This window comes from Panulirus ornatus, chromosome 15, assembly GCF_036320965.1.
Source record: "Panulirus ornatus isolate Po-2019 chromosome 15, ASM3632096v1, whole genome shotgun sequence".
NCBI classification, from domain to species: domain Eukaryota; kingdom Metazoa; phylum Arthropoda; class Malacostraca; order Decapoda; family Palinuridae; genus Panulirus; species Panulirus ornatus.
In genome coordinates this window covers 9,880,433-9,905,977 of record NC_092238.1, presented here as the reverse complement: position 1 = coordinate 9,905,977, position 25,545 = coordinate 9,880,433, and the positions used below count along the sequence as shown (strand labels likewise).

General features: G+C 47.8%; 1 protein-coding gene across 7 annotated transcripts in view; it reads left to right on the top strand.

Annotated features, from left to right (window-relative positions):
* The first annotated feature begins 7,685 nt into the window (after positions 1–7,685).
* Positions 7,686–25,545, top strand: part of DIP2 (disco-interacting protein 2) — a 520,124-nt gene continuing 502,264 nt past the window's right edge. For 4 of the 7 annotated variants that reach the window (XM_071670480.1, XM_071670479.1, XM_071670478.1 and 1 more), the window contains exon 1: positions 7,687–12,288. In XM_071670480.1, the coding sequence (XP_071526581.1) occupies positions 8,565–12,288 (3,724 nt within the window). In that variant the 5' untranslated portion in view covers positions 7,687–8,564. Of the gene's footprint in view, positions 12,289–25,545 lie in introns of all 7 variants that reach the window. The other 3 variants (XM_071670477.1, XM_071670476.1, XM_071670474.1) reach the window with 1 other exon arrangement.

Sequence of the window (25,545 nt, the reverse complement as noted above, 5' to 3'; positions counted from 1 at the left end):
AGGAGTGTGGAGTGGGGGGAGGGTTTTGCGTGTGAAGCTATAGGAAGGGCAGGAGTGCAATGATATTTGTGACATAGGGAGAGAGAGTACCGTGGTGGGCCTGGCGGATGGTGGAGGCCGATGGTGGAGCACCCGGGGGCCCCGGGAACCCAGCCGTGGCTGGCGCCTGCGCAGGGAAAGTGTAATCCCCCTTGCTGTCCCTCTCGTAATCTCTTGGTAATCCTCCGTATCCTCATTAACCTCCCTACACTCTGTCCTTTGTGCTTAGTTCCCTGGTTTTTCAACCTTGGCTCCGACGCCTCTGTCGGTGACAGCCGTCTGCCGTGGCTGGTGGATATATATATATATATATATATATATATATATATATATATATATATATATATATATATATATATATGAAATGCTGCCATTGTTATTGAACAACCCCTGCACCTGTAAGGGCTTCTGCTCTCCGAGTCAGAGGAGCAGGGTAATGATGGACTCCTTGGGAGTAAGAAGGTACTCCCTTCCGTCCATTGACGGTGGAACAGCCTTGCCAAAGGTGACTTCTCATTCGCGCTGTAAACACACACACACACACACACACACACACACACACACACGAGTGTAAAACATTCTCTCCCCATCACACAAATACTAATGGCATTTACACTTTTTTTTTTTTGTTTATGCAGGAAAATTACACAAACCGGATCATTATGACAGTATTAGATTCCTCCACTTTCGTTTGACATGTCTATTTTTTTTTCTTTTTTTTTTTTACTTGGGACAAAGGTGATGTAGCACTCTGCCCTCGTATTTAGTAATTTCCATATCGCATTGTTGAATTTCATTCTCTCGACTCCGACGTAAATTTGATATGTTATTGACCTGTGTGGTGTAGCGGTCAGTATCGATGACCGTGTTGCATTCACGGGCAGACCCCGAGGGGTCGTCGAGCGCGTAAGTTCGAACCCTGGCTGCGGCGGCAGTGGGTCCACAGTCAACCCAGCCGTTCATCCTCCCCCTGAGGGTTGGTGGATGAAATGGGTACTTAAGCCTTTACTGTTTCTTAGTCGCGGGTCTTTGACAGACGCGCGCACGCGACCCACAGTCTCTTATCGTCCCTTGCAGATAGCGGCATGAATATGGAAACCTCATCAGTAAAAGATAAAAGCTACAGAGTGATGTAAATTTTTCCGGTGGGCCGTTGATGATAGCGTGCTTTTTTAAATGGGGATAAGTTTTCAGTTGCTTTGTTCGAGGGGAAGAGAGGAAGAAAAATACCAATGCAAGACAATAGAATGCCAGCAAGGAACACCATTGTATATGGAAAAAAAAAAAAAAATAAGGTTCAAAAGACCAGCGACCCAACCTCGAAGCCTGGGTAACCAGCCTAGGGTGTGAGGGGTAGAAGACCACCTCCCTTCCCGAAGACCTCAGTAGTTACACTCGCCTTAAACCGTCAGGAAACGTAACTGAGCAACAGATTCTGACGGAGAGTAAGGAGTGGCAAAACTGATGGTCGAGGCTCCACAAAGCCCTCAACACCCTTCCGTCTACAGTACTGGCCTGCGCTAACGTTATCCTTTGAAGGGAGGAGATACAGAAGAGTGAGAAGGTATACTAGTTCTCTCTCTCTCTCTCTCTCTCTCTCTCTCTCTCTCTCTCTCTCTCTCTCTCTCGCAGTCCGCAGTGACACTTTTGGAAAATCTGAACTGTTATGAACGCCGAGATTGCGCTCTTCACAACGCAGGTTAGACGGGTGTATATCATGGTTTACACTCGGACAGTTTTATATAAAGACTTTTGTTCCCAGACGACGTTCACAATTAAGTCCGTATTGACTCGATAGAAAGGGAAGAGCGTGTAATTACACCAGTCTCCATTTGCTGTATGTGTAGTGAGAGATAACTGTGTACATACCCAGGGGCGAAAATTGCTTAAAGTGCTTCGCCAACAGCTATTAGAAACACCGTAAAACTGCGAGGAGGAGAAATTTAAAAAAAACACCCGAACACGTACCTACAAAGTCAAGGGCCACATACGTATACAAAGGAATACAAAGGTATACAAAGGAATTCAAAGAGCAGCATACCATTGGGTTCTTTCGAGGCTCTTTGTGATAGTGGAAGGTATCAGAGACTCACAGATAAGTGTGGAGAAAGTTAGAGGGCATATGTACAGGTAATTCATAGAATAACCTTCAAGATTGTCTTTGTGGCTAAGGAGGTGCCAATAACGTAAGTCGAGGACTCGAAGCGAAGTACTTAATAGGTTTGGTCTTAAACGTATCTGTGGTACTGCTCTCAACCACTGTCATTGGCAAATCGTTCCATGTGTTAACAATCCGGCTGGAAAAAGGTACTTAGCCTCATTCGAAGTTAAGACGTTTGCCCACGAGTTTGTATTCATTTCTACGAATGAAATCAGACGAATCAAGTCTTGAGTAACTTGATAGATCAAGGTTATCAAAGCCTTTGATCATTTTAAGTACTTGGTTTAGATCACCTCTTTAACATTGTCTATTCGAAGCCAAAATAGATTCAAGTTCAATATGCTGTCGTAGGATTTGTTTCTCAGTCCGGAAATCATTTTAATGATTCACGTTTAATCTGCTGTCGTAGGATTTGATTCTCAATCCGGGAATCATTTTTATAGCTCGATCCTGTACTCCCTTCTTTCTACGTCTGAACACAGTATTCGAGATGTAGGAAATTGAATTTCATTTGCCACCTATGAACCCAATCCATCGGTTTGTGTGTGAGCCACCGACACTTATCTTAGGTACACATTAAGGTTAGGTGCAGCTCCAGCTCAAGGAAGGGTCTCGAACTTGGTGCCAAGAATCCTAGAGACAAAAAAAGAAAATAGTGAATGAGAGGTTAAGCAAGATGGAGAGAGAGAGAGAGAGAGAGAGAGAGAGAGAGAGAGAGAGAGAGAGAGAGAGAGGACTTGAGCGAAGAAAAAAGCCAGATTTGTTAAAGGAGGAGCGAGCTGCCTTGTGAAGTCATTTAAGAGAGCGAAATTGAAAATGCGTGACGATGGAACCAGTTTATAAGAGAGAGAGAGAGAGAGAGAAAGGAAATGCTCCAGCCAGGATGACGGGCTAGGTGTGAGTTTAAGATCGTATGAGGCAAGTGTTTCGTGAAAGAAATGGAGAACAAAGGAAAATGTCATGCTAATTTGATGTAGAGATTGAATAAGGCAGTTGGGCGAATTTCAGGAGGAATACAGAGCAAAAGATTAAAGATTACCTTTGAGGTGGAGGTAACGCCAAGAGAGAGAGAGAGAGAGAGAGAGAGAGAGAGAGAGAGAGAGAGAGAGAGAGAGAGAGAGGGGGGGGGCAAAATGTTAAGTTATACGGAGCATATGATTTGCGTCGATTTCCGAGTCCCTCCCTCCACCCACACAACAAGTCTGGAGGGAGGGCGACGCTGCCGTGATGTTCCTCCGCTCAGTCAGACTGTTGGAGGCTGAGGCCCCGCACCCTGGCAGGTTTGGTCCACTACATAACCAGAAATATCCCGATGAAGTTGGAGAAACGCAAACAGAAACATGACATTCTTTCCGACGGTAGAGTTACAGAATATTGAAATGCTCACCATCGTGAGAGGTTCTCATGGCGAAGACTACTAATACGTTCAAGATCACAGATAGACAAATGTTTTAATGGTGTTATCACTGGGTAAGCGTGTACAATAAGGACAGTATTGTATACACATATTTCGGCTCCTGTCTCCTTTTAGATTGAAGCCCTCATCTCAGGGTATCAGAGTGTGTTTTCCGCTCGTACTTTCCCATAAAGTTTTTACTGCTGGGGGGTTAGCGGTTGGTAGGGAGGAGCCTTCTGCCTTATTCTCCAGCCTTTCTCCGTATAAGATTAGGAATTCAGTGTGTGTGTGTGTGTGTGTGTGTGTGTGTGTGTGTGTGTGTGTTTATCTTCCTCCGGCCGGTAGCCTTTTCGTAAACCATCACTTAGGCATTTTGTGACCCGTCTTTCCCATGTACTGGAACAGTTCACCTGATGTAGTCTCGGGAGGTCTTCCACCCCCACGGCTCGGGCTGGGTTCAAGTTGCCAAGTTTGGTCGCTGGTCGACCGGGGTGTAGGAAGCCGCGGCCCGCAGGCCCACGTAACCACCACCACAGCCGGTGTGGTGCACTTTGTAAATGCTTATCTCCAAGGGCCCCTCTGCCCTTTGGGTCCCATAGTGTTCGTGACGACTGCAGGCAACTCGGTGAAAAATGGAAGTCCGTTTTTTTTTTCCTTTTTGTTCTTGTAGTGCCTTTTGATTTTACTCATGCCAGTAAGGTATTATTTATGCGCGTAGGTTAGGGAACATGTCCTCTAGGATTTTCCGGTTGTAAAGAATGATGTTGGAAGTGCTGGGAGTACGCTGGGAGTGCCTTGGTAGGGGTGGGTGACTATGTAGCCTGGTGTGGGGTGTGGGAGGATACACGCCACCCTGGGGAGTATCCAGGTGTTGATGGTTTGTAGCCTGACCTCGGAGGGAGGGAAGGTTACAGGTTCATCCTGGATCAGAACGTAATAAGTTAGTCTCTGTAGCCGAAGACGAATATTCAAGGGGTTCATATCAGATTGTTATAGATACCCTGTCATTCAGGCCTCTGTGTGCATGACAAATGTTTAAGCCAGACTTTTAAGTGAAGAAGCTGTTGTAAACGACATTGGGTTGTCAATTAGGAGCCTCAAATCTGTAATTAGGAAGGAACTAACTGACTTCTTTGAGCAAGTAGACAACTTCAGATATGCACAGGTAAAGATATCATCCATCATAATGGAATGGGTAAGGTAAAACATGTATATGAAGAAGGTAATAACATCAACAGATTACAAGATGTGACAGCTAGGCTAAGGCGTGGATATGGGTTGTCTAGGCGCTGTGGCCTACCTGAAGATGTTAATTATGTGACTTGTAAAATCTTAGAATGTGAAAAAATATCGTCTGTCTTTTAGGGATAAGTCTAAACACCTTGCTAGAAATGTTACATTACGTGAAGTTCTTGGACTGTATCCACTCTGTCCTTCAAGTCGGTAAAACTCAACATATGAAATACTACGTAACGTATGTAATGTAGCTTACGAAACGAAGCAGTTTTGAGCAGTTATTGTAATGAGAATCAGCCCACTGCGGTCTGAGGAAGACCCTTTGTGACCTCCGTAATCCTTTCGCGGTGCCGCTCACAGGATGAGCATGGGGTGCACAATAGACTTTGCCGACGGTACCGAGCACAGATCAAAATGGGAGTACCCACCCAGGTGGGGACGGTGCTGCCTGACCTGGGAACATGTTGGTCACCCTAGCCGAGTACCAGGTGGGGACGGTGCTGCCTGACCTGGAGGGGAAGGCGGGGAGATGTTGGTCACCCTGGGAGTACCCAAGGTGGCGACGGTGTTGCCTTGACCTGGGAGGGCACAAGTGACGGTGTAGTTAAGCAGAGGGTGTAGGTGACCCGTGCTGCGAGAGGTGGAGTGAGGTTTGAGCATCGAGTCGGGGCGAGCGACACCGAGAGTGAGAGTGGGAGTCGGTAGTGAGAGTCGAAAGCGAGCTGACGCTGGCAGCAACGACCTTCCAGCATCCTTCGTCGGCGGGCTGCCAAGCGTTGCCAGAGGGGTCGTCCTTGCACGAGACTCCCTGGTCGTCTCAGTTCATACTGCAGCAGCAGCAGCAGCAGGAGCAGCATGAGCCAGCTGTCGGGCATCACCACCGTCCTCGGGCAAGGTCCGGAGTCACCGTGAAAGATTATATTCGCCATTTCCCGCGCTAGCGAGGTAGCGTCAATGATAATGGTCGACTGAGCCTTAGTGGGAAAAATCCTCACTTGGCCCGCATCTCCGGTTCTTCTGTTGGAAAGTAAAACAGGAGGGGAGGATTTCTAGCCTCACGCTCCCTCCCCTTTTAGTCGCCTTCTACGACACGCAGGGAATACGTGGAATGTATTCTTTCTCCCCTATCCCTTGGGATTTTTCTTCTACTTCTTTTTCTTCTTCTTCTTTTTCTTCTCCCTCTTCTTCTTCTTCTCCTTCTTCTTCTTCTTCTTCTTCTTCTTATTATTATTATTATTATTATTATTATTATTATTATTATTGTTATTATTATTATTATTTTTATTATTATTATTATAATATTATTATTATTATTATTATTATTATTATTATTATTATTATTATTATTATTATTATTGTTGTTATCATCATCATTATTACATGCACGTGGAAATGGAGGCGAGATTTTGACGATTCGAACCGTGGACTTCAAACATAAAATAGACTGCCGTCTATCCTGATCTCAGGAGCTGAACAGACGGGACCTTGAAATTTTGAACACCGGCCAGAAATAGCGTCGGGGCCGTACCACTCTTCCTTAGACGCCTTGACAGCGTCGTGTCCCGGACGGCTTACTGCCCCTTACTTATTTACGTGCTCGTGGGACGTCCGCAGATGTCGAGTACGGCGCTTGCTCGCTCCTTGAATACTTGATAATGAATGTCAGGTCGATGGCACGCGCTACTTACCCTAGGCAGAGCCGACCCTCCCCTTTTTTTTTGTCATATAGACTTTTTTTTCTATTGTCTTTACGTTTTTTTGTGTTTTTAGGTAACCAGAGATTGAGTATAGAGCATATTGTGATTATTTACCGAGTACACTTGAGCTGGTTATGTAATATGCGCAGGTATGCTTGGCTCAGTGTTGGTTCCCTCGCATGGAAGTTGGAAGAGCAGTCGCCGGGGGCATGTGTGGGTGTGTGTGTGTGTGTGTGTGTGTGTGTGTGTGTGTGTGTGTGTGTGTGTGTGTGTGAGCTGCTGACAGAATCCCATGGTAGTTCTGACGCGACCGTACCCCATTCTGAGGTCCCTCTGGTGCGCATCTGGTCGACTCGCCCCAGGGTGTTACACCTGGGTCCACGCCTCTTCAACCACTCCCACGGTGTCACAGTACAGTACTATCGTGTATGTTCATCTGTGAGACACATGGTGTCTCCAGCCTGGTGGCTGTCGTTTAGGGTCTCCGAGGAGAGGCTGGCCTGGTTGTCGTTCTCCTGGTGGAGTTTATGTGGGGTGGAGAGCGTGGCAGCAGCCAGCCGGCTGCCCGCTGAATGGGTGGTGTACGCAGTGTGGAATTTGATTCAGGAGAAATGTTGACCTTGTGCTATGGTTAGGAAGTGTGGTATCTTCACAGGTCCGCCGTATGAATGATCTAAGCGGTAGACGAGATTATTGTGATCTGGTGGGTGGTAATTTCGTAATTCAGGCCCGCTGCGTCCTGTTAATTCAGTCAGTCTCATTGTGCTTGATTGTTATGATAGCGAGGCGTCACGCGTGAAAGAGAGAGAGAGAGAGAGAGAGAGAGAGAGAGAGAGAGAGAGAGAGAGAGAGAGAGAGAGAGAGAGGTGGCGATGTGATGACTTTTTGGCGGCTGGTGGTGGTCCACATTCACATGTGTGGCGAGCAGTGACCAGCTTGGCGAGCGACGGCACTGACTAGTTGCTAAGTCGCCTCGCAGATCGATTCGTTCCTGATGGGCGAACATTGCGAGAACTTGTGGGATGCGGTGCTGGCCACGGGTGGAGTATGACAGGTCATGTGAGGGCCACATTGTCTAGTAGTGTGATGGGCGGCGTGTGGCCCGGGCAGGGGGCGGCGGGCTGGTGGCTGGATAGGGTGGCCGGGCCGCGGGAGTCAGTGTGGTGTGGACCGTGGTGGAGGCAGGTGGGGGCTTGGCTCTCTCCTGCCGTGTCTCACGTTCACTTCCCCGTCACGGGTAACCCGCCCACCTCAGTTGAACACTTCGTCTCAGCTGGATTAATCATGTGCACGGGGTTTAACCCTCCTGTGTTGAACCTCCGGAATGATAGTGACTACTGGAATGATAGTGACTACTGTGGATCATACAGTGGATAGATAGTGAGCCAGTTTACATAGGCGGTGGTGAACGCCGACGATACTGAACATCTCATCAACATATCACTCGTACCTGACCATTCGCACCTCTCATTTTAGCCATGGAATTGTCAGCTTGTAAACCGCAGTTGAAACCTTAGTGAGCTGTTTGTACGGTGTTGAGCGGAAGAGCTTGTGTTGAGCGGCCAGGATATTGTTGTGTTGTGGCAGTGAGTGGAAGGGAGGGCTGGCAGTGTTGCGTACATCAGATAACGCCACCGGCCACAAACTACTGCACATATTGCAAAGAGGCTCGAGAGTTGTTCTCTCGTGTTCATTTTTTTTTTCATTTTTTTTTTTAATCTGTATATATTTATATGATGTAGTCATCCCGGTAGCACGAACTCATTTCGATGGTAACATTGGTCTTCACCTGCGTGTGGCAGTGCCTACAATATTGTATGGTGAAAATGGAGACACGTTGGCCGAATCGTCTGTGTTGTCTGGAAAGTTTGCAGGAGAGAATGTGACGAAACAGAGAGATACACAGCAGAGGTGATAAAGAAAGTACCTCGGTAACGGTCTGTACTTCGTCGGTGCATGGTTAAGATTCTTGTGGTGAGTTGTTGGGTGTGGAGATGAGTGTGTTGGCCTGGGAAGGTGTGGGCGGTGCGCGGTCATGAAGCCCCTGAGTCTGGAAGGTCTGCGGCGGCTGGTGCGGGGCGGCCGGGACAAGCAGGGGCAGCAACAGCCGGACTCACACCACTTCCGCCGCTCCAGCTCCTTCAAGAGAGCCTCCCTCAGACGCTCTGCCCGTCGCCATGAGAAAATTACGCTACCCAATGGACTGGTGGTCAAGACTTCGGCGCTGCAGCGTAAGTCCTCGGTCTCCAGCGACGAACGCCGGGACGATGGCTACTCCACTGATGGCGGAGAAGCTGGTGGCTGCGGCACGTCCTCGACGGGCCTCCCCCGACGCGTTATCACTTACGACGAGTGGAGAGTTGCCGTGAGCGACGAGGACTCCCTCAAGCATACAGACGAGTCACTTCCGTCTACCCTATCGACAAACAAACTGTCCTCGTTAGACTCTGGGGTCCGACACTCTTTGGACTCGAAAAAGAAGTTTAGCATTGACTCGACCAAACGCCTAAGCTTAGACCGTCGTAAGACCTTAGGTGTAGACATTGGGTACCAGCTGGGCAGCTGTGGGTCACCGTTACTGGCGCGAGATCCGCGGCGTGGCCTCGATGTCCCCAACTTCCGTCGCAGTGTGTCAGCCGAGTCCCCAGTGCCCCCATTACGGATAAAAAGCCTTTTAGGGTCTCCACGCGTTGCTCCCAAAACCCGGGAACCTCCCACCACTCCGGCTCGTTCCCTTCACAGCACCCCGAGTAGAACACGAGCGTCGCAGCCACTGTCGGCACCACCCACGCCCGGGAAGACGCACGTGCATCACCTTGCGGGGCCGCTGACGCCCACCCACCAGCTGCGGGCATCATGGCACGAGCGAGAGACGCGTCGCTGCGCCGTGCACATGCCGCCGGGCTCGCCCAAGTTAGCCGCCGAGGCTAAGGCTCAGGGAAGCCCCAAGCCACAGAGTCGGTGGTCGGCCCTCTTCTCTGGGAACTTCTTCTCGCGCTCCCCTAGTAAAAAGAATCAGCAGCAGATTGAAGCTCAGCAGCAGCTGGAAGAGCAGCGACGCCAGCAGGAGCTGGCAGAACTGGAGAAGCAGCATCAACATTATCTGTACAACACCCAGGTCTGCGGGGGCTCCCCAGCCCTGGTGCGGCAGAGATCAGTCCACTCCTGTGAGTCTCCGTCCTTACTGCGCCACTCGGGGGCCTTCGGCGGCCACCCCACAGGCCCTGTTAGCCTAGGGGGTTATGGCATGGCCCGAGCTCAGGGTGGACCTCGCCCTCGGAATGATCTCAACAATAGTGGTCCTCGGAGTCTGGGCGTGCCGTCTGCCTACGGGAGCCCCTCTGCCATACCTCGGCACCTGATGCACGAGTCCTCACCGATGCATCGCCAAGTGTCTCACGAATATGGAACTTTGGGGCGCCAAACATCCCAGGAATCTGGGCACATTGGTCGACGATTGTCTCATGAGTCTGGACCCATGAGTCGCCAAGTTTCCCACGACTCTGGACCTATGAGTCGCCAAGTTTCCCACGACTCTGGACCTATGAGTCGCCAAATTTCCCACGATTCTGGACCTATGAGTCGCCAAATTTCCCACGATTCTGGACCTATGAGTCGCCAAATTTCCCACGACTCTGGGCCTATGAGTCGCCAAATTTCCCACGACTCTGGACCCATGAGTCGCCAAATTTCCCATGATTCTGGGCCTATGAGTCGCCAAATTTCTCACGACTCTGGGCCTATAAGTCGCCAAATTTCTCACGACTCTGGGCCTATGAGTCGCCAAATTTCTCACGACTCTGGGCCTATGAGTCGCCAAATTTCCCACGACAGTGGACCTATGAGTCGCCAAATTTCCCACGACAGTGGACCTATGAGTCGTCAATTCTCCCACGACCCTGGACCAATGAGTCGCCAAATTTCCCACGATTCTGGACCAATGAGTCGCCAAATCTCCCAAGACTCCGGACCTATGAGTCGTCAGATGTCTCAAGACTCTGGTCCCATGAGTCGCCAGATGTCTCATGATTCTGGACCCATGAGCCGCCAAATTTCCCACGATTCTGAAGAAATGAATCGCCAGATTTCACTCGAAACTGTTCCAATGAATCGCCAGATGTCGCACGACACAGGACCCATGAGTCGCCAAATGTCTCATGACACAGGACCTATGAGTCGCCAAATGTCTCATGACACTGGACCCATGAATCGCCAAATGTCCCATGACATGGGACCTATGAATCGCCAAATGGCACATGACACAGTACCCATGAATCGCCAGGTGTCTGCAGACAGTGGACCCATGAGTCGTGGGTACTACCACGAGTCCACGCCTCTTCCTCGGCACCTTTCCCATGAACCTCCGCCACCAGGCTCCCCATCGATGATCCAGAGGCATCGCTCTATACCTTCTTCGGGCCTTCAGTCACCGGTGTTCAGGCCGCGCCCTCTCTCATCTCCAGCTGCAACACACTCTCTCAAAGCTCTCCAGGTGCTCGGTGAAGCCGCCAGCGTCGTCAACTCGTCCCAGTTTTACCCCGGCAAACTTGGAGGAAGTAATGGCTTCAGCAGTGGCTTACCTTCTGTCTCTCCAGCTGGGGTTCGACCCTCATCGTCAGACCGCACGTCCTCCCGTACAAGCTCCCAGGAGCGCCCCGTCCCGCCCATTCCACCCGTCCCAACCCACCGCCCACGGACGCCCGTGTCCATGATCCGCCACGCCGTCCACCCTGGCCGACCACTGTCACTGGCCATGTCTTCATCTCCGCCCTGTCCAGACCTGATAAGTCCTGCTAGCGCCACTAGCCAGGCTTCAAGCCGAGCAGGGAAAAGACGGCGAGGTCCTGGTCTCCTTGTTGGTCGGGCCTGCTGGTTAGCTCGAGCTGCTTCAAGTAGAAAATCAGTCAGGCAAGCCCGACGTGCCAAGAAGGCAGCACAACAACTGCACCGTCAAAAGGAGGTTCAGACTGAGGAACTTGATGAGAGGGTGCCTGGCCGGGCTGGACAAGCCCTGGGCCCCGAGGCATTCCAGGCTGTGAAAGACCGCAAGGGTCCAGCACCCCAGCTCAACTCCATGGTCTTTGTTCCCCCGCAGCGTCGCCGCTCTTCAGGTTCTGTTAAGATACAACACACCCTTCTCCGGCGTCTAGATATTCCTGAAATACGCACGGCGCACGCCCATCTTCTGATGCCTCTGAATCAACCAGTGGGGTCTCACATGGTGGACGGAAGAAGCCAGAAGGCTGCACAGCTGGTGCGTTCCATGCTGGAGGAAGAAGAGCAGGAAGGAGAAGATGGTGATGGCGTCAGGGACACAATAAGTGAGCCGGGGGGTGTCAAGTTCAGCGTGAACCCTGGCAAAAAGCCTAAGTCAGAGCCAAACACAGCCCGGCTCAATTTACGAGTAACAAGGAACCCAGAGCTTGTCTTGAAGGCTTTAGGTGTTCTTACCAAGATTGGCAAAGCTAAACCAGAACAAGGAAGGGAGGGACTCCCAAACGAAGCGGCTAATGAGCGGATTATCACCCAACTGCTGTTGAAGGACCTGATTCAGGGCAAAGGCAAGCCAGGGCAGGGGTCACATGCCGGCAGTGCTGAGTCACTGGTGGAGTCGTTGGTGAGCAGCCGAGGCAGCAACGGGGCAGCAAGACCTGTTCGCCGGATACGTAGGAAGAAGTCCCAGAAGCGGCAGCCGACAGTTCCAGCCTACCCATCCTGGAAGCGGACCCCAAGATTACGCTCTCCTCGAGGGAACAATGGTAAGTCTGTAGTATCAGCAGAGATGGCTGGGTTTATGTAGCATGGTGCATAAATTGTGGCGGTTCCCCCTCCACCCGGTGCCACCGTACCCATCTCTCACTGGCCCCTGGCGAGCCATCAAAGAGGGCGGGGTGCGGACTGGCCTGCTGACCTCGCTCAATCCTGATTTATGACGCTGGGATAAAACTACCGAAGATCTCTCCCAGGAGCCAGATGGAACGCCGTCGCCTCAGACACTAATCATACCCAAAAAAAAAATCTCTTAAGACAACTTTTCTCTTCTTCTTTTGACTTTGCAACGTAGTCTTCCTTATTGTCCCATACGTCCGACATTAGACGGCTTTTTTAGATTTCTATTTTGTGTGTGTGTGTGTGCTTTGCATTTAAGTGTACTGCCGTTTGTGTGTGAGGTGGAGGGAAACATGCTCGCGGGAAGGGTCTCTGAATCGTCTGCCTCTTGACGGAGGTGAGTTATGGAAGAACGATTTCGACTGAACGTTTGAGTGTTCAGGAAGGAGTAAGAAAGCCAAGAGAGGGAGAGAGGGGAAAAAAAAGAATGTTGATTGCTTCCAGGAGAGGCTGGCGATGAGTGGCAACGTGTCCTTCTCAAGGGAAGGTCATTTCTAGCGTCATAGCTCACTGGGTGCTGTCCCTTTCATTCGGGTCTCACAGATGGAAGTCAATTATGACCATTTCTGTAACAGGTTCTGCCATTGGCCGTGTTATGATTTTTTTTCCCCCCGTTTATCGTATCTCTGTTGTCCCTCTCAGTCGTCGTAAATTGAGTAGTTCGTCTTCTATTCTTTATGGGGAGAATTTCGTCTTTGGTAAGTAGTGGACATACATCCATCGGCAGAATTTGTCCTAATTCGTAATCCAGCAAAGAACATTATTATGGGGAAGTTGACGTGCTTGGATGAGCCAGCTACTGAACACACCACTAGGTGAGGGGTGAGGAGTGGCTGCAGCCGCACTTCGTGTGGACCACAATGACCTTACAGGTTCGGTGGGTTCATAGATCTGAGGGTTCCTTCACAGCACACACCCCACCTCCCTCATTCCCTCTCCGTTGCTACCGTGTCATTAGTTATGGGAATGAGCTCTCTCTCTCTCTCTCTCTCTCTCTCTCTCTCTCTCTCTCTCTCTCTCTCTCTCTCTCTCTCTCTCTCTCTCTCTCTCTCTCTCTCTCTCTCTCTCTCTCTCTCTCTCTCTCTCACACACACACACACACACACACGGGCCTCCATGGTTTCGTGGTTAGTTTTACTGGCCGTTGGTCAGAACGGGCCCGCCCGGAGTTCGAATCTTTGGCGCGGCAGTCGGCCCACACTCATTCCAAGTGTTCATCCTACCCACGGGGCTGGTCGATAAATGGGTACCTGGCTCAGGCTCTGTGTGTGTGTGTGTGTGTGTGTGTGTGTGTGTGTGTGTGTGTGTGTATGTGCGTGTGTGTGATGTACACACATACGATAAAAGACATGATACGTACGTACAAGGTCAGGAGAAGGGGCAACACGAGTGTAAAACTCACTCTCTCCATAACACACACACACAGTACACACACACACACACACACACACACACACACGCTAGTCACTGCAAGAACAGTGCAGGCTCGGTGACAAGCACTGCTGGCAACCTGCTTCCTGGCCACTTTCACTTTCCGGCATCTTCCCTCCATTTTTCCACTGGATGAAATGACAGCACCATCAGTAGATTCTGATATTTCATTTAGATTTTTTTGATGGGTTTTTTCTCGCGTTCCCCCGCACACACAGAGTGTTGTTAGCACGGGTGGTGTAATGGCGGCAGGCAGGCATGGAGCCAGCGAGGAGCTAAGCAACGCTACCAGACGACGCGCACGTAGCGCCACCGATGACGCAGCCAAACGACATTGGCCATAATGGGGTCCCAGCACTGGCGTTGACGCAGCCTCCAGCACTGGCGTTGACGCAGCCTCCAGCACTGGCGTTGACGCAGCCTCCAGCACTGGCGTTGACGCAGCCTCGAGCACTGGCGTTGACGCAGCCTCCAGCACTGGCGTTGACGCAGCCCCCAACCTTCTTCTTGACATTGCTCCCGCATTGGCACTGACGTGGCGCCGATGATACATGGCGTAGAGTTCCGTAACATGGGTGGTGTCGTGGCTCCAACACTTAAGGGACGCAGCTCCCACATTGATGGAGGCAGTTCCAGCGAGGACGCGGCTCCAACACTGACGGTATTAGCGAACTGGAGGCTCGCCAATTTGGGGAGTCGAGTCTCTGCCAGTATTAAAGCGGGATCTATACAAGTGTTGGAGTTGCATTACAAGTCGGAGTCAGTGTTGGAGCTTCGTTGTTGCTGGCGTCTCCATCATGTGTTGGGGCTGCGGTAACACTGGTGTTTCCACTGTCAGTGTTGGGGCTTCGGCAGCACTGGTGTTTCCACCATCACTGTTGGGGCTGCGGCAACACTGGAGTTTCCACCATCACTGTTGGGGCTGCGGCAGCACTGGAGTTTCCACCATTAGTGTTGGGGCTGCGGCAGCACTGGTGTTTCCACCGTCAGTGTTGGGGCTGCGGTAACACTGGTGTTTCCACCATCAGTGTTGGGGCTGCGGCAACACTGGAGCTTCCACCATTAGTGTTGGGGCTGCGGCAACACTGGTGTTCCCACCATCAGTGTTGGGGCTGCGGCAGAACTGATGTCTCCACCATCAGTGTTGGGGCTGCGGCAGAACTGGTGTATCCACCATCAGTGTTGGGGCTGCGGCAGCACTGATGTATCCACCAACAGTGTTGGGGCTGCGGCAGCACTGGTGTCTCCACCATCAGTGTTGGGGCTGCGGCAGAACTGGTGTCTCCCACCATCAGTGTGGTGGAGCTGCGTCAGAAGCAGTATTGATGGTGGCTGGCGTCTCCAGCTGTTTGAGAGGGAACCCCGCGCCGTTGCTCCTACCTCCCCGGCCAGACAGTATCAGTCAATGTATTGAATATATGTAATCAGTCTTGTGGGGGGGGGGGCGGCGGAGCTCTTTTATTCCTTATTATCAGTCTGGAGATACAATTGAAATTGCCTGCACCTCTCTCTCTCTCTCTCTCTCTCTCTCTCTCTCTCTCTCTCTCTCTCTCTCTCTCTCTCTCTCTCTCTCTCTCTCTCTCTCTCTCTCTCTCTCTCTCTCTCTCTCTCTCTCTCTCTCTCTCTCTCTCTCTCTCTCTCTCTCTCTCTCTCTCTCATGTATATATAAGGGACAGGGGAGAAAGAATACTTCCCACGTATTCCCTGCGTGTCGTAGAAGGCAACTAAAAGGGGAGGGAAATCCTTCCCTCTCGTTTTTAATTTTCCAAAAGAAGGAACAGAGAAGGGGGCCAAGTGAAGATTTCCCTCAAAGGCTCAGTCCTCTGTTCTTAACGCTACCTCACTAATGCGGGAGATGACGAACAGTATGAGAATATATATATATATATATATATATATATATATATATATATATATATATATATATATATATATATCCGTTACTGATGAATGTAATATTAATTCGCTGACACATACCCGCTGGCTGCAATGATATATCCCGCGCGCAACAAGCAATACAATGATCCAAGACATTGGTTCAAAGGAGGTCGAACCGCTTGACCAGTTCTAAGTAGAATTGATAATTATGGCCCTCACGGTCGGTGTAGAGAATGGCCCTCTCACTAGGGTTAAATAATGGCCCTGAGGAGGGTTAGGGAATGGCTTTCACAGCAGGTTTGAAGAGCGTCCCTCTCAGCAGGTTTAAAAATAATGGCCCTCTGAGCAGGTTGAGAATATATCTCTCTGAGCAGGTTGAAAGAGTAACCTCACTGAGTAGGTTAAGAGAGAGGCATCTTAGCAGGTTAAGAGAGTGGCCCTCTGAGCAGATAATGGCCCTTTCAGTAGGTTAAGAGAATGGCCCGCTCAACCCTCTGAACAAGCTAGAATGGTCCTCTCTGCAGGTTTAAGATAATGGCCCTCAGCAGATTAAAAGAGACCGGACTTCTTACTGGGTTTAAGAAGTTTGTACAGACCTTTCGAATGACAGGATAAATCATGGTCATATTTTTGCTTTCGAAATAGCATAATGGCTGGGAGAATTGCGCTATGGGCAGATTCATTCACGAGGATCATGTGTTGTTTTTTGCCAATGTCCTCGGCCTTGGTTGAGCAGGTGGCTGTACGTCCGGATGTTTAACGAATCTTAGAATTTCCTGATGAAGCACTAGATAATTTGTAATGTCTTGGAGATGATGAACGTCATTTCAACAAAGGAAACATATCTGCAGGAATGGAGCTCAAAGAAGTTACTCTGAAGGCATATACTATCAATTTCGTGAAAGAGGGAGAAAGTGTCCCATAAACTCGTATGTACTTGGGATGGCATAGGGTTCGCCGACCTATTCTGACGCAGTTATTTTTTTTTCTAGTGAAACCTCCTTTACGTGGGGGAGGGGACGATGGATGTTGTCGTATTTGGCTTGTGATCATGTATGGCCAGGGTCTGAAATGGCACATTGTCCTCACCCTCTGGCTTGGGATTCTGGTGAGGAGACACTGGCATATGTAGGGCCATACAGTCCTCAGCTCAAGGTGAGGGAGTCTGGCACTTGGGGTCGCCTATTATTGTTTTGTTTATGTTTTACGTTGGAGGTTCCAGTTACGGAACAAAGTCCACATCAAGGCATGGCCTTAATTGAAATATAGAGAGGTTAATGAAAGGAAAAGAGACGAGACAAGGGAAAGTACATATTTACGAATTTTGGAGGAAGTGGAAAAAATCTGTGATTTAAGCTATGCCAGTTCATATTTATTTCTGAAAGACGTGAGAAGGTGGAAAGTTCCAAAGCTTCGAGGTTTAGGGCAAAATAACAGGTATCAAAACGGCCCACTCTTGAGTTGCCAACGGTCACACAGTAATCATGTGACGAGCCAGCTTGCCGAATATTGCATGGTTTAGTTAGTGGTTGGAGGCACACAAGCAGTCAAACTTTGGGATAGAAGAGGGAAATGGAACCAACATTGCTGCGCAGGGCAATCAGGTCAAGTTTAAAAGCATATATATATATATATATATATTTATTTATTTATTATTCTTTGTCGCTGTCTCCCGCGTTTGCGAGGTAGCGCAAGGAAACAGACGAAAGAAATGGCCCAACCCCCCCCCCCCCATACACATGTATATACATACGTCCACACACGCAAATATACATACCTACACAGCTTTCCATGGCTTACCCCAGACGCTTCACATGCCCTGCTTCAATCCACTGACAGCACGTCAACCCCGGTATACCACATCGCTCCAATTCACTCTATTCCTTGCCCTCCTTTCACCTTCCTGCATGTTCAGGCCCCGATCACACAAAATCTTTTTCGCTCCATCTTTCCACCTCCAATTTGGTCTCCCTCTTCTCCTTGTTCCCTCCACCTCCGACACATATATCCTCTTGGTCAATCTTTCCTCACTCATCCTCTCCATGTGCCCAAACCACTTCAAAACACCCTATATATATATATATATATATATATATATATATATATATATATATATATATATATATATATATATATATATATATGAGTGTATTCTATTTTCGTCAGCCCAATATTTCATTATCTGACTCCGCCCGCAGACAAAGAATGTAATCGATAATTGAGTTATGTTTTTGTATGACGTTCATTAAGATTATCGTACCAAGCCTTCACTACAGCGTGGTACTCGTGTGTGTGTGTGTGTGTGTGTGTGTGTGTAGAGTAAGGGGGAGAGGTGAGGTGGGTCATCACTACTGGAGGGGCGTGTGTATGATGAATATTATTATATTTATATTATTATTATTATTATTATTATTATTATTATTATTATTATTATTATTATTATTGTTATTATTATTATCATTATTATTATTATTGTTATTATTATTATTAATATTATCATTATTGTTATTATTATTATTATTATTATTATTATTATTATTATTATTATTACTATTGTCTTCATCATTATTATTCGTTAAGATACCAGCAAAGTCTAAAAATATACAGAGAAGATACACATAAGAGACAGAGTGGTTATATAACTAGAGGCATTGGTGTCAGGCAGTTATATTGAATGCTATAGAGTGGTTTGAATGGGGCTGACCTCCCAGTGGTTTAAGCTCGAATAGGAGGCACCATGCTGCTGTAGCTGTGCCGAACTTCAACCTGGGGAAATGGGATCTCCTGTAGCAGAAAGTGACGGTGTTGAGGAGGGGGGGGGGAGCAGTGATACTTTTCCCCTAAGCTTTCGAATGGGGTCCATGTGATGTTTTGAGAGAGTTGTGAGACCTAGAGTGAGAGCGGCAATTGACAGCTGGTGCAAGATGGACCGGGGTTGAACTTGCGTGTATTTTCTTCTTCTCATTCAACATCAACATCTACCTCTTTGAGGGAGATGCGTTGTTTTGCGCTGTGTGTCTCGCTCCTTCGCCTGTCTTCCTCACGACCAAGATTTTGCTCCTGTCACTACGTTTTGAGGTCGTTTGAGTGGAACCTTGTTCGGCATGTGTTTTTCTTCACTCGATAAACCGAGACGCCCTATTCTCTCTCTCTCTCTCTCTCTCTCTCTCTCTCTCTCTCTCTCTCTCTCTCTCTCTCTCTCTCTCTCTCTCTCTCTCTGGTCGTTTTAAAGGATTTTATGAGGTCAGAGGTCGTCAAGCATCTCTGAAACATATGTTTAAGGTTGGTGTTCCATACAGCGTTACTAAAATGGGACGAACTACAGCACACAGGTGCAAGTTCCACGAGGCTTCATGCAATGCATTGTACAAATTTGGGATGGAGCAGTATCCCCTAATCTATAATGGTCAAAGATTTTTTTTTTCCTTTTTTTTTTTTGCACTTAGTTATGTATATTTCAGTCTGTGTTCAAGAACTTTGCCACGAAATTGTGTTAATATATGTATGCCGTGCGCTTGCGTGTATTTAGTACACCGACCAATTCTGGATACTCTTCAGGAGGCAGCGGTCTTTTTCCGTTTTCTGTTCCTGGCCATGGTTCGACCATGCCCTTAAAGTTTGGCACAGGCATGTCTCACACCCGACGTAATGCCAGTGACTAAAGTTATGACACCCATGTTATGCCATCTTGTAGAGGTCAGAGGTTATGTATGACCCAGCATGTTGCTTGATCGATGTCATTGGTTGAAGCTATTCGGTGTGCTTACAGAACATCAGTGTTCATGCATGTGTGCACTTATGTCCCAGTGTATTTACATAGTTCTCCACTTGAACTGAAGGCAAGTATTCCCAAGTGGTCAGAGGTCACTTTAAAGTGCATGGCTTTAGTTCTAGGGCTGAATTTTCCATTACTGTGATTTTTCCCTCCCACATACTCAGCAGCTGCTACGGTTGGTCTTGGCGAAGCTTCGCATCAAGGTACGTACGGCGATTGCTGGGCCCCTCCCAAGTCTGTCTGCACCTCCTCTCTAGTGGCCTGTTCTCTATGGTCGATGAGGAGGTGCGTTCGTGTGTGTGTGTGTGTGTGTGTGTGTGTGTGTGTGTGTAGGAGATAAGATGGCTGTCGACACACGCTGGACGCACAGTACTGTGGGAGAGAGAGAGAGAGAGAGAGAGAGAGAGAGAGAGAGAGAGAGAGAGAGAGAGAGAGAGAGAGAGAGAGAGAGAGAGAGAGAGAGAGAGAGAGAGTATTATGTTATTAACGTTTGTGTGTTACGGTGAGGAAGTTTACACTTGTTTTGTCCCGTCTGTTAACCTTGTATATGCACTACGTCTTCATAAACACACACACACACACACACACACACACACACACACACACACTAGTTATGTCAGACGTGTGTGTGTGTGTGTGTGTGTGTGTGTGTGTGTGTGTGTGTGTTTGTGAGTGTGTGGTAACTGGTGAGGGCGCTGTTTGTGACACATCAGGCTGAGGAAGATGAGCAGCTGGGGATTGAAGGGCTGGCTGCCTCACCTTGAAGAGGAACCTGCCCGCCTCGCACATACACCAGGCGCGAGGCATTGACCTTCCCTGCCCAGCTCTGCACCGACACACACCGACAACTCCTCCTCCTCCTGCTCCTGCTCCTCCTCCTGCTCCGCCTCCGCCTCTTGCTCGACGTCTTCACGAAGGGCATAGCGAGCCAACTGGGGAATGGTGAACGTAATGCGTGTTGTAGATTTTCTTTGGAGCGATGATTTTGAACGAAAAGAAAAAATTGTTCTAGCTTAGTTGGTCAGTGTCTTTATGTACGAATAGAAAGACCCAAACACACCCCATCTTGTCGAGCGTTGTCCAGGGCTGTAAAGTTAAGCCCTTGAGCACGACGGTGCGACCCTTGAGCAACGACGGGACGACCCTTGAGCAACGACGGGACGACCCTTGAGCAACGACGGGACGACCCTTGAGCAACGACGGGACGACCCTTAAGCATCGACGGGACGACCCTTGGCCTGGCTTGTCACCTGACTCGTTAAAGTGACGCCGTCCCTACGTCAGGGTTGTGCCGTGGTGCTCAAGTGATCAGTGTTTTGCAGTGCTTACACCCTCACTGGCTAATTGCACTGTTACGATAGATAATCTTTTATGTAATTAGAAATTCAGCTGAATTAGTTCTCAGATTCAGCGCCATGTTAGTATATATATATATATATATATATATATATATATATATATATATATATATATATATATATATATGTATGTATATATATATATATATATATGTTTTAGATATCTGGGAGTGGATCTGTCAGCGGATGGAACCATGGAAGCGGAAGTGGATCATAGGGTGGGGGAGGGGGCGAAAATTTTGGGAGCCTTGAAAAATGTGTGGAAGTCGAGAACATTATCTCGGAAAGCAAAAATGGGTATGTTTGAAGGAATAGTGGTTCCAACAATGTTGTATGGTTGCGAGGCGTGGGCTATGGATAGAGATGTGCGCAGGAGGATGGATGTGCTGGAAATGAGATGTTTGAGGACAATGTGTGGTGTGAGGTGGTTTGAGCGAGTGAGTAACGTAAGGGTAAGAGAGATGTGTGGAAATAAAAAGAGCGTGGTTGAGAGAGCAGAAGAGGGTGTTTTGAAATGGTTTGGGCACATGGAGAGAATGAGTGAGGAAAGATTGACTAAGAGGATATATGTGTCGGAGGTGGAGGGAACGAGGAGAAGAGGGAGACCAAATTGGAGGTGGAAAGATGGAGTGAAAAAGATTTTGTGTGATCGGGGCCTGAACATGCAGGAGGGTGAAAGGAGGGCAAGGAATAGAGTGAATTGGAGCGATGTGGTATACAGGGGTTGACGTGATGTCAGTGGATTGAATCAAGGCATGTGAAGCGTCTGGGGTAAACCATGGAAAGCTGTGTAGGTATGTATATTTTGCGTGTGTGGACGTATGTACATGTGTATGGGGGGGGGTTGGGCCATTTCTTTCGTCTGTTTCCTTGCGCTACCTCGCAAACGCGGGAGACAGCGACAAAGTATAAAAAAAAAAAAAAAAAAAAAAAAAAAAAAAAAAAAAATATATATATATATATATATATATATATATATATATATATATATATATATATATATATATGAATTTTTTAGTGATTTTGCTTCCCCATGATATTCAGGTTCATTAGGATCTAAAGATGAACTGCTTGTTATTATGTGGGCTAGTGAGGGTAATTATGAGGGTGGGTTAGCAGACGATGAGTTCAGCCTCCCGTGTGAGCTGGCCCTGCGTGGCGACACATAACGGAAACGGTCCGTGGGACAATATTAACATTGTCCCGAACACTCGTGAATCATTTCTCTTTTTTTGAGTGGATGTGATTTTGTCCTCCCCCATTTTTCGCTCTTTACTCTGCCTCTATACCAAGTGTGAGCTGAGTGAGCCAAGAAGAGATTTTTAAATGCACACTTGTGTAGGTCCAGCTCTTGTCTAATTAACGTAAAGAAGTATTTCTGAACCTAATTATGTCGTAATTCTGGGATAAACTACGAACCGGAATGTTTAAAAGTTTAGGGTACGAAATTGGCTCGCACAGTTTTAACTTTTCCGCTCTGTTACTGAGGAAAAACGAAAACGGATATGGCGGGAGTGTGTTATGGAAAGGCTCGGGTTGGGAGGGATGGAGGAATACATTAAACCGTAGGCGGGTGGCGCCCCGGCCTGTCGGCGGGCGGCACTTGACCCTTTCACCCCCACCTTGCCAGGTCTAGAGTTACCTCAAGGGGTCAGGGTCAGCGACAGGGGGGGGCCCTGGTTACTCACCCCCGGGGGAGCCTCCGTGATCAGTCATACCTTTGCACTGTTGTGTTCGTAACTGTTACCCGTGTTACACAGACCTCATTGTGGCACTGACTGATAGCTGGTTACATACCGCATGTCACAGATATGTTACAGGAAGGTGAGGGCTTTAAGGTGAATCTTGATGGAGGCTTTTTAGCAAGCCAGCGCCCTATCCCAATAAGGGACTAAGGGACTTGTATTCATGGTGTTACCCATCCGTGGAAGGTTAGCATATAATGATTGAAAACCTGATGGTTTTTTCTTCCTGAAATGGCTTCAGTGGTGTCTTTATGGAAGTATATGTCCATGGCTGACATAGGAGTGGTGCTTCGTGCCTTTAGCCTTTCCAACGCGCACTTCAGATGATGATACGTTCGTCATGGTGAGTTAAATGTACCTCACTAGTTTAAAAGTCTTCCGGCTGCGGAAATACATTCACGGGCTGGTCTCTGTGGTGAAATGATTCACTGTAAAGAATACGCTCATGTTCACACCTTTTCTGCGAAATTCTAGGACGCATGCGTGTCCATGCGAGCCAGTAGTACATACACACTTAAGTGACAGTGATGCTACAGATGCAGATCATAAGATTGTAAAGTGCGCTGCCTTTGAGACATTGGTTGACCTGATTAGAACGCGCGCTTGTTCTCTGTGAGTTTGGCGCGTCTTCCTCATCGGCCACCTCATTCTGACGTGCCTGGTCGTTTGGGTTGTTGTTGTATTGAAAAATACAGAGAGCACTGGTGTGTTGTACTTCAGTACACGTAATGAATTGATGTCTACTTTGGCTTCCACGAGAAAATGAACAGGAGACCTGATTTCACAAGTGGAAGCTGCATTCAAATGTTAATTACGCAGAGCCCAGCTCCAGGCTTTAACAGATCTGCTGTGAAGGACAAAAAAGGGGGGAGGGTGGAAACCTTGTAGCTCAGAATTTATGGGTGTCCTCTCACTGGACTGAGAGAGAAATGAGAGACCTTTAATGAGTTGAGGAAGATGCAGTGTGTCGGGGGAGGAGGGATAATGTCCATTTTTTCCTTGGCTAGTCAGCCTTGCACTCTCACATGCTCCTGCACGTGGACTGCCCAAACACCACACAGGTCCATAGGATGACCATGGTAATGGATACCGAATAAAACATGTTCCCCAAACCTCTCCAAAGATGTCGCCAATTTGATTATTTTCTTCTCCGTTAAAGATAAGGGAGTTCAAACTCTTGTGTCCTGGAAGGAATTAATCCCCTTCAGGTTTTTATCTCTACCAGTACATTTCGACAGTCCTCCAGTACGTTTTCTTTAAAGTTTCGTAAAGTCTGACGGTTAAAAACGCCGTAGTTACTGGAAATTGAAATCAGACGTTATTTGACGTATCTGAGTGACAGCGTTTGACGTTTCATGAACTGGGGTTTTTTAATGGTAATTTGAAATGATGATAACTAATTGTTGCCCTCAGTTTCCTACTGTGACCTGTCAATTTCCGTTTTCCAAATTTCCGTGTCTGAGATAAAATATGTGATCGTCTTTTTTTATCAGTTCTCAGACGAAATGTTTTGTTCATATCATGCATACATGCATGTGTCGACCAGAATGAGTTATAGATAGATACAACTGTATACTCTTTGAGTGTGACTTGGGTAATTAACACAAATGATTATGAATGAGTCTTACCCTCTGTGCTTCAAATTCTGACAAGAATCTTGTTACTCTTGTCTTAAACAATAAGGAAAGTAATGTGATACTGATCAAGGTGTGCAGAATGTTTTTGTCCCTTAGGGAACAAGGCTTGAATCAGAGTTTATATATATTTTTTTTTTTTCACCGAAACGTGTGTAAAGTTGATTCAGACATTCGAAACGTCAAATATCTAAAACAGTAACTTCCCGAATGAATTGAATTTTTAAGCGTTCGGTAACAGTTGTGCATAAGAATTGTACACGTTATTGCACTTCCCTTGAGTATGCAACTTAGTATGTTAACATATGTGAAGCCCTAAGTAAGTTATTGTATCCTTGTTCATCATTTTCATAACAGTGTTACTTTTGTATTTCAAGATTGTGATAGTCTTGTGTGATGCTGATTTTACACCGAGGTCGGTACGATAACAATTTTGAAAACACGATCTTGCACCTTATTAGGAGGCCACGACCATCCAGCTCTGTCTAATCATATGGTAATCAGACAACGTAAATGGTGATGGTGTTTTGTTCTCCCGTTTAAGAAGAAAGTTTTGCCTCGGTTCCTGCCTTAGGAGGTGTGGACTTTGCCGTTGCTTCTGGAGAATTATTTCCATTTTCCCAAACTGTAAAAGTGTTTGTTATTCAGGCTGCATATAATGTAGCAGTAGCTAAAAAGAGATTTAAAACGTATACAATGATTCCCGTAGTTCAAAAGTTCACCAGGACTGGATTGTAAGAATTTTTTACTGGTTTCTTAGACGAGTTGTTATCAGCGATAACGAATAAAGAGATAAAGATACTGAGGCTAAAGTAGCTCTATTTAGCAGTCTGTTATACGACAGATATACCTGGCAAAGATTTTATACGCAGAATAGATAATTATGTTCGAAGTTGAATGCAGTCGTAGATGGAACTTCCGAAGCCCCAAAGAATGGCCACAAGGGAGGATGAAGGACAGGCAGGTGGAGTTGTGTCTTCCTCCCTGAACGAGAATCGTCGATTTGAGACAAAAATGAGAATTGGTCTTGCCTGTGGACGCAACGATCACTTAATGAAGAGGAGATCCGGGCCAGTACGCAACACCTGCAGTTGCTCATCTTCACTACCGGAACGCCAATATGCCACACCTGCAGTTGCTCATCTTCACTACCGGAACGCCAATATGCAACACCTGCAGTTGCTCATCTTCACTACCGGAACGCCAGTATGCAACACCTGCAGTTGCTCATCTTCACTACCGGAACCCCAATATGCAACACCTGCAGTTGCTCATCTTCACTACCGGAACCCCAATATGTAACACC